The sequence below is a fragment of the Ammodytes marinus genome (genome assembly GCF_949987685.1).
Source record: "Ammodytes marinus genome assembly, chromosome: 15".
In the NCBI taxonomy this organism is placed as follows: Eukaryota; Metazoa; Chordata; class Actinopteri; order Uranoscopiformes; family Ammodytidae; genus Ammodytes; species Ammodytes marinus.
Genome location: NC_137219.1, coordinates 25,482,748 through 25,497,007, shown reverse-complemented (window position 1 = coordinate 25,497,007; position 14,260 = coordinate 25,482,748). Strand labels below are relative to the sequence as shown.

At 41.6% G+C, this 14,260-nt stretch overlaps 1 protein-coding gene across 1 annotated transcript in view; it reads right to left on the bottom strand.

The window, feature by feature from the left end:
* Positions 1-11,387, bottom strand: part of rin3 (Ras and Rab interactor 3) — a 16,947-nt gene extending 5,560 nt beyond the window's left edge. Inside the window, exons 1-7 of the mRNA XM_080042334.1 lie at positions 10,913-11,387; positions 6,110-6,647; positions 4,146-4,257; positions 3,924-3,996; positions 3,483-3,574; positions 2,037-3,240; positions 312-489 (exon numbers count right to left, since the gene is read on the bottom strand). Coding sequence (XP_079898460.1) covers positions 312-489; positions 2,037-3,240; positions 3,483-3,574; positions 3,924-3,996; positions 4,146-4,257; positions 6,110-6,647; positions 10,913-10,950 — 2,235 coding nt within the window. The 5' untranslated portion in view covers positions 10,951-11,387. The remainder of the gene's footprint in view (positions 1-311; positions 490-2,036; positions 3,241-3,482; positions 3,575-3,923; positions 3,997-4,145; positions 4,258-6,109; positions 6,648-10,912) is intronic.
* Positions 11,388-14,260: the final 2,873 nt, after the last annotated feature.

Here is a 14,260-nt window from a genome sequence, read left to right as displayed (position 1 = left end):
GGGTGTCTGAATTGTTGGGGAAATGTATAATTACGTGTAAGAAGGATATATAACTGTTTCCATCCCCTGAACAGTTATTTTCTTTACCTCTTTTGGGGAGAAGGGGATTGTTTCCTTTTTTTTCTTTTGAAGGGGGACACATTTACCTCCTCTTAATATTGATGCAAATTATTATTATTATTTATTATTATTATTATTATTATTATTATTATTATTATTATTATTATTATTATTATTATTATTATTATTATTATTACTACTAAGTTAAGAAGCAATTTGGATGAGGATCTTTCTCCCCTCTGTGTACTCACCAGGTTCCCAAAGTAGCTGAGGGGGTCGCGGGCCAGCTCTACGATGCGCTGTGTGAGGCGGCGCTCGTGGCTGATGAGGCCGGTCAGGACAGTGGACAGGCGGTAGCGGGCCCGGTCCAACATGACGGTGGGGGTTCTCCTCACCGCTGCCTTGGGACTGCGACTCTCTTCAGGGCGACTGGGGAAAAAAGAATATGCCACAGTTGGTCACTTAACACTTCTTACATCGGCTATACAGGCTCCCACGCAATGTTTGATTCAGTGTCCCTTGTGACATAACATTTAAATATAGAAACCTTCTGTGAAGCGTGACTGGTGATTTTGTATACTTTGACCGACATAAAGTGGTACCAACAGATTAGGAGACTACAAAGTTCCTCTCTGTGTTATTAATACAACAACAAGCGACTTGTACATTTTGCAATTGTGCACGGCTTATTTACTTGACAGTGTTTGAAGTTTCTGCCCGTGATCGTGTGTGTTCGTGTTCAGTGTATGCGAGGTTAAAACAAATACAAATAGCTTGATGTGATGTGAGATGGAAAATATAATTCTGTAATTCACACAGAAATTATTATTCTAATGCAACATTTTAAAGCCTAGCCAACTGTCCTGCATTATCACACTTCTTCTGGAATACTATTTATCATAATAGTATTCATGTTATTGCTATGTATTGGTTTGGCAGAGATTCTTAGTCCCAAAAAGAGAAGTGACTACAGAGACACTTGTGACTAAGTCGGTCAAAACTCTGACTGTTGGTTGCAGAATTAACATTGTGGATAATGTAAGTTCTGACGAGTAAGTAGAATGCAAGGAATAAAAAAAAAGATTATATCTCCACAAAAGCTACAATACCTCATAAACCCTTGGCAACATGGTTGAAATAAACAGCATGGTATATTATACCAAGTGTTTATCCCAGTCTTACACACAATATCCGAAAGATATAGTGTTTCTTTTTCAATCTGTAAAAGAGCACTGCAGCTATTCAGGGCTGTTTGCATGGCTTTTGAGTTTGTATCATGCATTTGTGTGTAATAACCCTTTCAATATTTGATTTTGGCCTCCTCTAACTAATCTAAGAAAAGGGAAAATCACCATATCCCTGCCCTTGAATGGCAGGTATACCAATATGTTGATGCTGCATTTGAAGCAATCAGTTCATCAAAAAGCTTGAATCAGTGGTGTATATTGGACACGTCTCATCTCAGAGATGTTTCCTGTGTATCTCTGTGTCATCTCCCCCCCCCCCCTCCCCCCTGTGAGATTTGGTGTACCACGAGTGTCTAATCTGGAACTCTTCTTCCTCTGAACAATGTATGTGCATCTACTCAGGCACATGCTTTTTACACGTACACAGCCTTTTCGAAAACCAAGTGTGAGGGATGGATTCAACAAATGTGCAAATGTGACCCACAAGTTGTAATCGACTGTCACGTCCAAGGCGAGCGAGCATGTCATACTACATAAGTTTGTGGTTACAGTTTATGTTAAAAAAAGACATGGATAGCACATTGACAGTGAAGTATTTCCTGAAAGTGTGGTTCCTTTCGGACTATGTTCTTACAATTAGAGTAGTAGAAACCCAAGTTACAATTCTGAATGCTGAAAATTGGCATACTATCTATGTGACCTTTAAACTTTGTTGGCGTGGGAACTTGTTTTTTGTAAACTTAACACATCTGCGTCTCTCTGCAGCAACCAACCAACCCATAGACCTACTGGTGGTTGTGCTCCTGGCTGGGCTCTCCTTCTTCCTCTGCGCTGCTGTTAGAGCAGGAGTCTGGTTCAGTTCCCAGCACAGCGCCTCCCTGTGGAGAGTACAGAGACACGTCCGGCCGCCGCGCCGGTGAAGGAGGGGGCGGCGCCCTGGTCCTTGTGCTCTGATTGGCTGATCTTCCTCCTCCAGCCTGGATGGGGCCCACGGGCGCGTCCGGGGAACTCGGCTTCCTCCTCGGTGGAGGCACTGGACGGGTCGGTCTCTTTGCCAAAAATGGCGGACCCTGGGGGCTGGATTTCTGCTCTTTGTCCATTTTTACATCTTTTTCCTCTTCCTCTGTCTTTTCTGTGTCCTTCTTGACCTCCTCCTCCTCCTCTTGGGGCGGGCTACTCTCCCCTTGTTGAACCCCCCCACCATCCAGCTGCACACCTGATTTACTTCCTGTTCTCTCCTCCGCTCTCACTCCCTCCTCTCTCTCAGTTGTATTCTCAGTTTGATTTTGTCCCTTCTCTCTCTCCCTCCCCTGCCCTACATCTGGGCCGGCCGTGCTCTTCCTGGAGGAAGAAGAAGAGGTGCGTCGTAGAGGAGCGGGAGGCAGCGGAGGAGCGGCTCGGCTCTGCAGGGGGACCGGAGGCCTCGACGGAGGTGGAGGAGGAGGTGATGTTGACACTGACTTCCCCTCTTCTCTCTCCCCTGCCACTCCCTTTCCTTCCTCTTTTCTCTCGGCCGCTTGACTTGTAGAAGAAGGTGGAGTGTTAATGGAGGGGGGAGGGGGAGATGAGAAGAGCAGGCCCATCCCATGCCCCGAGCCCAGGCTGGGGGGTCTTCTGGGCGGTGGGCGCCTGTATTTTGTCTCCTGGTTAGGTATGCTTTTAGGCTGACCTTTGACCTCTGGGTGGATCTTCTGTGGGGGTTCCGGAGCTTCTCCGTTCTGCAGGGGAAAGGTGATGGATGGGTTGGCGATGATGTCAGGTGTAGGTGTCGGGATAGGGTTAGGGATGGGCATAGTGTTAGGGATGGGGATGGGGTTAGGTATAGGGATAGGGATGGGCATAGTGTTAGGGATAGGGGAGGGATTCAGGTCTTTGTTGTCGGGGCTCCCCTCCACAGAGACAGGGTTGACATACAAGTAGAGTCCATTCTGGTTCTTATCCGACACCGGATCATGTTTTCTTGCCTGCTGGTTCAGATCGGACATCCAGAAATCTGCAACACACATGCACAACGGTTCATATATGCATTCATAAATATTTTCTATGTATATTATTTTTATATTGCTGGACCCAGTGCTTAACACTTTTCATATTCAGTAATATATTTTTATTCTATAGTTTCAACAGTTGTGCTAAGTAGTGCTAGTGGCTCAATTCCTTGTATCTTACTGTAGCCTGCTCTTTTGTTACAGCAATGACTCAACTTTAATGCACCAGTGATGTAGATTTATGTACCTGCACCCAAAGCAGAGATGACCTCCAGCTCTTCTCTCTGTGTTGCTCTGGTAACGGCCTGAGGTAACCTCAGTGGCACGGCCAGGATGTCCCTAAATACAACCATAAAAAGACACCGTAACTTTAAAGCAGGGAGTTTAAATAATAAGACACAATATGTCTGTGTTTGTGTGTCTCTTGTGCGTTTGCATGTGTTATATTGTATGTAAATGTGTATCATTTTCATGGTGTTAGTGTGGATAAGATCGTACGTACAGATGTATGTGTGTATACATGTATATTTCTTTAGTAAGAATATAAAGTATGCCTGATTTGAATATGAATGAGCATGACAGCATATTTGTATAGAATTTCACAAGTCACACAGGTAGGTCAAACTTGTCTTTTGTGTATATTCATACTGTGTATATGTGCACATGTATATGTGTGTATATGTGCTACCTGCTGGAACAGTAGAAGGATATCATTTTGAAGATGTCATCAAAAAGCAGATAGGAACCATCTAAGTGGACAACTGTGACAAAAACCAATGGAAGAATGAATCATTAATGCCTCTGCCATGTTATCTGTGCCCAGCCATTTAAAATCATGCATTTTGTATTGACGTTTTAATAGTATCTTTTAGAAGCAGATGCTGCACTAGTGTGTAAGGTAACAACGTACATGTCTTGTGTTGTTTGATGGTCAGGTTGTGGACCAGCATTGCCCCCTGCTCATCAGGCACTCGTACTGACAGTGTCTGGGCCTGGTCTTCTGTGCCGTGAACCAGGAACGCCTGCAGATGTCAACAGGAGGCGGTTACAACTCTGAGGTCAGGATGGAGAACATTTACAGAACATTTCACACAAAAGTACATTTGTTTGTATTATTATTTAGTCATTTTTCATAAACTGCATACAGTTAGAACGAGACACACACACACACACACACACACACACACACACACACACACACACACACGTGTATATACTGTACTTGCTAGTGTGTTCTGCAGTAGAAAGTACTTCGCTCAGCGCTCAGCAGTTCATGCAAACATCTTAAAATCATGTCGGATATCATGTTAAAAAAGGCTTATATTTCTGTATTTCAACATTAAAATGATAGTTTCCAATATATATCTAATATTTACTCTGGTTCAAAAGAATTACTCAACATTTTAGGGAAATATGTTTTTTTGATTTTTCTTTCCCAGAGTGAGATGAGAGTATTGATATTAATCCAATGGCTGTTCAATAAGTATGGAGCTATAGTATAGTTTAATCCTTGAACTTGGCCCTATCATATGTTTCAACAAACTGGATTTTAGATTGTGTATTTCATTCAGTAGTATTATACTCTATGAAGGTGTCTTATTTTTGTCACTGTCTGTACACAAAAATCAAAACAAAAGATCAAACAAAAAAAATGAATACGTCATGAATTGTATCAGAACTTCGAAGAGCTCTCTGAAAGTAGGCCTTGGATGGCTTGTGTCCATTATATGAGAAACTAAAGGTCTTGACATAGAGATTGCATGGCTCCTTCTTTGACCTTAGTGCCAGTTGAAGGATTGTTATACAGAAACAAAAGCCGCTACAGACATGAGACCAACTGTTACAGAGAGCCCTTGACCTTGGCTATCATGTGAGTATTCATTCGTGGTCGAATGTATCTGACAGAACAGATACACTTCTGTTTGAGTGGCTCTAGCTGTCTACGGCCATGTAACAGTTTCTGTTTAACTCACAATACATTCATGTCAACCCTCAAGCTGAAGTATATATTTTTTTAAATCTCTTCTGTGGTGGGAACTGAAGCGGCTGCTACTGCTCTGCTACAGTGCTGCTCACCCTACACTGTGTGGACATTGTTTGACTCTAAACACACAGGATTGGTATCGATCTTCTCATCTGACTCATGGAAGCAAAGCAAATCACTGATTTCCAAGGATGTTGACCCACACCGACCAGTTCTGTGAGGGAAATTCCTCTGGGAATGAACACAACTGCTTTGAAAAAATCTACACAGCTAAATATGCTCTACTACTGTACTGTTCTTAAGGGTCATATATTATATATCATCATTTTTACAGCTTCAGATTTGTAATTTGGTTTAGCAACTGTTTTCATGGTTTAGTGTCCAAAAAAAGGCTTTCATATTTGTCACATTTCCATTGCTTAAATCTCCTCTTTTCAGCCTCTGTCTGAAACGCTCCATCTTAGAGCCGGTGTCTTTTAGCCCTGCCCTTTAAAAAGCCCTGAATCTAACGCGGTTTGAACCTAACTGCCAGTTAGATCCAGGTGTATCTAGGGGTGGGCTTATCACAGGTATGACATCAAAAGGGGAGAGAAATCAGACTGGGGTTTTCAGAAAGGCGGAGGTGGAGGAAAAGAGCGACCTTTGTTTTCTACTTATTCTTTGGGAGTCTGTTGTCACACTGCTATTAATGTTGACAAACCACCAGAAAGTGCATTTTGCATAATAGGTGACCTTAAAACTGGCTAAAGACTGTCTGTCTGATTATCATATGATATTTAATAATAATAATAATATATTTAAAACTCACTAGTTTTCATCACAGTTATTACTGTCTCTTATGATCTCATTGAAAGATTTGAGGTGTGTATGTAAACGTGCGCGTGTCTCACCCCAGCCGTCTCTTTCTCCATCACGCTGGTGGTTTGTTCTTGGCTGATGCCGTTGGGCTGCCATACCGAGGCACTCCCTACCAGCCGCTCTACGGGACTCAGCGGTGGAGGGGCTGGGGAGGAGGGGGGGATGACAGGGGAAGGTGGCGGAGGATGGGAGGATGTAAAAGAAGGAGAAGTAGAGGGGGATGAGATCGTAGGAGACAGTGGAGGAGGAAGAGAGGGAGGAATGAAAGAGGGAGTGAATTCAGTGGGGGCGACTGCTGGGGGAGGAGAGGCGGGAGAAGGGGAGAGAGGGGGAGGAAGGGATGGAGGAGGGGGGTTGAAGGGGACAGGGTGAGGGATGGACGGAGGAGTGGACGCAGGTAGAGGAGGACAGGAGGAGGGGAGCGGGGAGGACTTGGCCATCGGAGGGGGCGGCGGTCTGGGTCGACATGGACGGGCCGGAGGGAGGGATGAGGGGAGGGAAGGTGGAGGGAGTGAGACAATGGAAGGGATGGATGGAGGGTCTAGTGGTCCTGTCAGGGGACTGGTGTGGCTGTGAAGTAAGAAAAAAAAGGAAATGTCAGACATGGAGTTAACATGGGTTTATATCTTGCTCCGCATAATTTTTTTCTACCAGGACCAAGCATCTGGGCATCTGGGAACAGAATTAATTTTGTGTGACTGCAGTAACAATGTCTAGAGTTAAAGTTTGCCCCTGTGTGCTGCATGACGTTTGTAACAGATTATGTTTTTAATACTGAAACCCCTTGTCAAGCAGATCTGGAGCCATCAGTTCACTTTGAGGAAGCTACTGTATTTTGAGCAGATGTTGCATTCTCAATTTTACAAAAGCTTCAAGGATAGAGCTGTATTCATTCTGTATTTCTTTGTTATGAGATGCTATTTAAAGGGGTGTCCCCGAATGTACAGTGTGTTGCTATGGGGATAGGATACTTATTTTGAGGGACAACAATGTTAGAAGGATAGATGCTACAATGACAGCAGAGGGATAGTGATGTGGTATAGATGTTTTAAATGCGTAACATGTCAAACATTCAACAGTACTCTAAGAGTACAGCATTTCCTACCATTTGCTGCAGTGTGTTTTTACTTTAAATAGCTCTGAGATGTGACAATACGTTCAATCTACAGTATGTTTGAACGCTAAGCCAGTTCTAGCAATGCAATAAACACTTAGTTGAATGATTTGACAGTTGAAGTGATGTGTTTTGCATTTGGCATGGAACACAGGCTTTTTATTGTCTAAAAAATATCCATTTCAGTTTATATTTGAGATTTACTACTGGCTTCCGGGGACATCTCATACTATTGACCTCCTCCTTTGTAAGCATGGGTGAGCTAGCTGTCACTCATCATTGAGAGAATTTGTAGTAGTAGTTGGCAAACTTTTGTGTTTGGTCATGAGCAAAATGACTTAATAAGCTGCTTGTGCCCTTTGAACTTCTGCTCTATCTCTGTGTATTTGCAGCTGAGCCTTGTGCCTGAGCAGGATAGACAAGTACTCCTTTATTGGAGGAAAACACTACATTCAATCCAATGATCCCTTGTGTGCACTTAAAGCCAATTAAATGGGAAATGAACAGTAAATGTTGGCCTTTAAGGAAGACAACTAAGGCTATATTATATATATATATATATATATATATATATATATATATATATATATATATATATATATATTTCCTTGACTTCTTTGAGTCAAGAACCTCACCGTCAACCGTTTTAATTGGAAATACATTAAATAAGTATAGCCCATGAAAAAACTGAGCTCTGTCAATTATCCAGACTAGCATGGACAGTGACACTGTTTCTGAATCTATCTGCATGGATAGATGTACCATCAGAGGTCATCCAGAAAAAATAATAATTGTATATGCAGTATATATGTATTATTAATATGATTATTTGGGTGCACCACAACCCTGTTTATTCTAAATATTCATAAGATAAGAACAGATATGTATCATATAATATCACCTGTCCCATTTTCACTATTTGTAACATTTGAAACCAAACGTTTTGAATGAGGTCACTCTTCTGTGAATTAAAAAAGGAATATCCTGTGACAAGACGGATATCACGGGCGCCCAGAGGTCCTGCTTTATGCCTCAAACGTCACGCTCTCTCACAGGAAAGGGGCTAGAAGAAATGTTTGGTCAGCTACATCTGGGGATAGCAATAGAAAACTGCAGTTGTCCTTGCCACGAACATCCCCAGGAAAATATTCTATTTGACTTTTATTTCCATTAGCATTTGGCGAAATCATATTTATAACATATTACTAGTAGTCAGGGTATTTTTTAGAAATATTACATTCATTTGGTTTCCACAGGGTCAGGGAACAATTATTTTTCATGTCTGATTTGAGTTTTTCTTTGTCGTCCGTTCGTCCGTGCATCACATTCCTGAAAAACACCCAATTACTATGCAGATTTTAGATACTGTATTTCCATTTCTTGTTCTTTATACTTTTATTCCAACTACATTTATTAGGCAGCTTTAGTTACTAATCGCTGTGCATACTAAAATTCTATGTTCAGACATTTGAGGAGTTTATAATTTGCATTTTTATGGAATAATCTATAGAACAGAATATTAAAGAAACATTAATATGGACTCCACCTCAACCCAAATGACAGTAAAATGCCACTGTCACCTTAATGGATCCTTCATACAAAGGGCCGTGTTCCTGCAATAATTTGACTTTTGATCATTTAAAGGTGGAGTCAGCCATTCTGGAGAGCGCTTGTTATCATAATCACTTTTTGTCAAATACAGAGAACGATTCACTACCTGTACGCAGGGCCGCCCATAAGGGGTAGAAAGTGGGAAAGCTTTCTAGGGCCCAGCAGATGACCCAACTTAGCCAACCTTTATTAGGAACGCTATATTCGCAAGAGAACTTTCTATAATAAAATAAAACATTTTATTCATTGTTACTTGGGTAAAATATATCACATTTTATATTGAAAAACTAAAAATATCATGGGTCGTTTTTTCCCCCTCAAAACCGCTGCATGCAGCAGGTCAACCAAACAAGCGTTAGCAATGTATTGATGATGCGCAAGCTAACCTAGCAAGCTCAGTGATGCCAGGACCTGGACATAAATCAGGGTACCAGAAAAGAAAGGAAAAAAAGAGGGAACTTTCAAGGGCTTTAGACCCCCGGAAAATTCCTTAATATCAGTATTTCTGCCAGCAGAAGTGGATTTTCAATTCAGAGATACTGTGATATTTCATCAAGTTTTAAGGTGTCTTTGTGAGGGTTTTCTGCAAATTAGTCTGTATATTTTATCTATTATTTTCTAAGAAATTTAGAAAATTACATATTTAGCCTTTAAACAAAGGTGGCAGATGGTTGTTATACTGATGAGGAAAGCTTCTGGTAGAAGTGCTATCATGGAAAATCCCCCCTACAGCATTGGTGTGTCTAAAAGCTTGCATTACAGTAAATGTTACAGTAAATGTACGAAAAAGCAGGTGCAGAGGGCAAAACATTTCCATCGGTATCTCTGCCCACTATTATTTCCAGTAGCCCACCCTAATCTAACTGGCTAGAACCGGCCCCGTGTACAGGTATGTGTTTATGTAGGAATAAGCGCATCATGCACATTGATACAAGTTCAGAATGAGTAAAGGGGGCCCAATGACTGGACCTGTTCAGGGGCCCAGTCATTTGTCTGGGCAGGCCTGCCTGTACGTACTCTGTTTGCTCTGAAAAGAAAAAAACAGTGTTAATACACAGCCTAGGCTCTGTAGACTAGTATGTAATCAAAGGGTCAGTAAACAAAGAGGGGAACACCTTAGCGAGCAACATGTGTGTTTACAGAGGCTAGGCTGTGTATTAACTGGATTATTCTTCAGCGCACACAGGTAGATGATTGTGAGGAGATATTCACTGATTTTGACAACAAGTGATCTTCAGAATCTATGACTCCAACGTTTCAGTGAAAATCGTTGACCATATTGTATTACTTTTACTGAAGTGATATGTTCAAAGCATGTGTCAATGCACTTGTAATAGAGTATTTTCATATTGCACAATGGATACTTTTAGTTGAGGAAAGGAATGGAATACTTCATCTACGCCTGACATTGCTTGACCTGACATGACCTATGCAACAATCCCATTCTCATCGAAAAGTATAGAAATAAAGGTTATTAAAGTTGAGAATGTGGTAATGTAAACGAGCACGGCAATAACATCTAAACAGTCTCTCGCTTCATAACATTTAAACAGCATTGCATTGAGTAAAATCCACTGTATCGGACCTCAACTTTGTAACTAGCACTCAGTCCAACAAGTAGGACTCTATAGTGAAAATATCATAAATCACATTAAGCACTGTCACCAAAACATAGCTTTTAAGTCACTGAAGTGTTAAGCTTTACTTTTAAAAATCAAATTGCACATGCCTTCTAACGGTCTGAAACTTTTTGAACTTTTTTTTTCTTTTTAAGTGGCTACATATAATCATCCACATTCTCCCATACAAGTTTGAAACAACTCCAAATGTCAGCATTTTCTGTATCACAAAATGGTAATCACTCTCTCGGTGCGAGTCACATTATAGGCCTATTAGCAGAAAGGAATAGGCAAGGCAACATGAACAAAACAAAAAAAAAACTGAGGAGCCATTGACCTATTTATTAGTCACTGAGTCATCACATCTGTTTTTCCTGCCTGACTTTTGCCCCCCCCCCCCCCCAACTCCACGACCATTACAACATCAGTCGTAACAGTACAGTCCCTGCTACCCCCCCTCCCACTGCCCCCCGATACTTCACTGTACTCACCCTGTGTCTTTTGAAACAATAACGCTGGCTTCCATCATATTTCCACAGATGTCTTGATTGTTGGAACTGCTCACTCTCTTTCACTGTGTGTCTCTCTCAGCTCCATTTAAAACCCCGCCTCCTCTCTACTACAGCTCCCCCCTTTTTCTTTCTCCCTGATCGGAGCAGGACTGAATAAGGGAAAAAACTAAAAGGCAAAGGGGAAAATATGTTTGTCTGTGAGAGAGAGAGAGAGAGACCTCCCCTCAAAGTGTCTGCCTCTAACTTCCTGAGCTGATCGTCAAGGCAGGAAGAGGCCAAACACTTTGGTCAGACTTCCCCTTCTTCTTTGCTTCTTCTTCTTGTCTCTCTGACGTACGATCTTACACATTCTCCCCCATGTTGTTTTGCTGCTCCACAGTCTTGTCTAGTCTTTTACAAGTCTTTTGTAGTCAACAATCCCTTTTTTTAGCATTCCTTTTTCATCTTCAAATGCTATTGCACACGCCTTTCTAAATCTTTAAAAAAAAAGTCTTCCAGAAACAAGACCCTGCTGCTCTCAGTCCATATGTGTGTGTGTGTGTGTGTGTGTCCTACATGCAAAAGCGGATCTTGCTCCTTGTAGCCTCCTCCTCCTCCTCCTCTTCATCCCTCTCTCTCCCCTCCCCTCCACTTTAAAGATTTTCCAGATGCTCCCCCCATTCAAACTCTGGAATGTAAGGCTACTAGCCCTCAAGCTTTCCTCTTTCTTTGACCCCCCCTCCCTCCTTTTCCTCTCCCTGCCACCCTACTCCTCTGCCTTTTATGTCCACACTTAAAACTAAGTGCTTTTTTGTTTGTCTTGGGCTGTTTTTTTTCCAACTTCCTTGTTTCTGTCTTTCAGTGTAGTCTCAGTGTCCATGCAGTTTTCAGGGGAATTTTCTACCCTGGAATCAAAATCAAGAGAGATAATGATAATGCACACTGAATACCTTGGTTTGAGGCAAAATCGTACAAATTGGCAACACACATTGATTTTTGATCAAACACAGTTAAAAAGAAAGATGAAAAATGGTCTCAAAGTGTCTGTGTCCCTCTGGTTAACGTACATCCCCACTTGATCCATTCCCCCACACTCTTCTTAAAGCTCACACGCTGAATACATTCCCCCGTTCTGCTCTGATCTATAGGTTACAGTGCTCTCAGGTCGCATTTACTGTCAAACAGTTGCTAAGGTGCATGGACATGCATGTGTGGTCAAAGACAAAAAAAACTCACACCCACACACATGTCGTGTTTTTATCACTTCCGAGGACATTATAGAGTAACATTCAATTCCTGGAGACTTGCTCTAACCATCACCATTACTTACCTAACTCTTACCTTAACCCTAACCTAAACCTAAGTCTACCCCTTACCTTAGAGCAAGTTGTCACCCTAAAATATTTTAAACCCTTTATATATAAACCCTTTAATATTTACGATATGGGGACTTCCATGTTATCCCCAAAAGGAAGTCACATACCCACACTAGCACTGTGTAAACAGAAAAATGTCCCCACAACTTGACAAATACACGCACGCACGGACACACACACACACACACACACACACACACACACACACACACACACACACACACACACACACACACACACACACACACACACACACATTGCAGCAAAGTGTGCTGACTGTGCAGCTGCTTCCTGTTCAAACATGGGGTCATATGTGTTTTGATTCTGCAGACCCTCCCTGTCACTGCTCAGCTGAGCATGACGGCTAAGTGAACATTTATTTGGTGCACCACCGTTGGCCACCACTGGAGAGAGCTATGCAACAGAGCATTACACACTATATAGTTACAGTCATGGTTATAGAATGACTCATCATTGTACATGCTTTATAACACATGATCAGTCCTTTGATTTGGTCAAAGCACTATATAGATCACTATGTCATCAGATCGTCACACATCAAATATCAGTGTGGTCACAACAGTGCACAGAGAAGATGAGATAGACATCTTCACAATACCAGTGCAGGTTTTAAAGGTGCGCTCAAATCAAATCTCAGACTAGAGGCTGACCTTATAGATGTTTTATCCACTAGGGGGCAGTGAAACTAGCTAACAGTACAATTACTAAACTATATTATCATCAAGTTGTTTTAGATATATATATAAAATAAAATGTTATCAGAGCAGCTTTAAAGCCACTTGAGGGTGACACAACAATCGGTCTACATGAATGGTAAATGGCTAAATTTTTAATAATGCTTATATCCATAATCCTTAAAAATGATCTTACTTACGCTTAAAACACTTATAGCAGAGCGCGACCATGCGGAGTGCTGGTAAATGGGTCTTGCCCAAGGACACTTCAACATGAGGACAATGGAAGGTCCAACCAGTAACCTTGTAATCAGTGGACATCCCACTATACCTCCAGAGCCACATAGCCACTACAAAATGATGTTGCAACAACATATTGACATTGAATATATGATAAAGTTCTTAAAGTGATGCTGTGTACGATTGAGCAGTAGGTCCAATGTCATCTTCCCTTTAGCTCTGTTTTGGTATCCACCTACTTCGAAGGACATGGTCTGGCTCTTTTGATGCTGAATGCTCCACTATGGTCACCAACTAGTCTCTTACTTTGCTGGAGAGGTTTTTCTTTTGCCTGCACCTGCTGGAAACCAGGCTGGTGAGAGCAGTGTTTCTGTCTGTATACTCTCACCCTAACCCTAACCCTATACTCTAACCCTAACCCTAACCCTAAATTGACCTGCAAGATGATCAAATGAGGTGCAGAGTTGAGTGACAATTCTCCGTTCACATTTCACATAGTTCATTGAGCCATTGTTAATATGAAGATATGGATTTTGACAACATGAGCATATAATGTATCTTATCATCCAGTTGTATTTGTCGATCCATATTTTATTTAACATTTATCTATACTCGAGATATCATTGAGGGGTGACCTTCATTTGCAATGATGTCGAGAAACAAAAACAACAATACATACACAATGTACAATATACATTTTAGACAGAGGTGTAGAGTGGCTGGAAATAAAATTAAATTGGTAAAAGTACAATACGGCCTAATTAAAACAGTTACAGCTAGAGTTTGGTAGATTTAAGATAGTATGTTTAAATTGGCTTAAGGATATCATGGTATGCATTGTCCCCTCAAAGAAGATAATTAAAGATTATAAAAGTTCCTGAAAAAGCTTTATCGTTCATATACGGTTTTGTCACTACACGTTTTCTGTTGGCTCTCTGCTCTACTTGGCAGACCTACGGCCCTGACTGTGAAAATGTGATTTGTGTCAGTTACAGGCCACCGTATGCTGTGCCAGAACGCCTGTGGTGCTTCTGAAT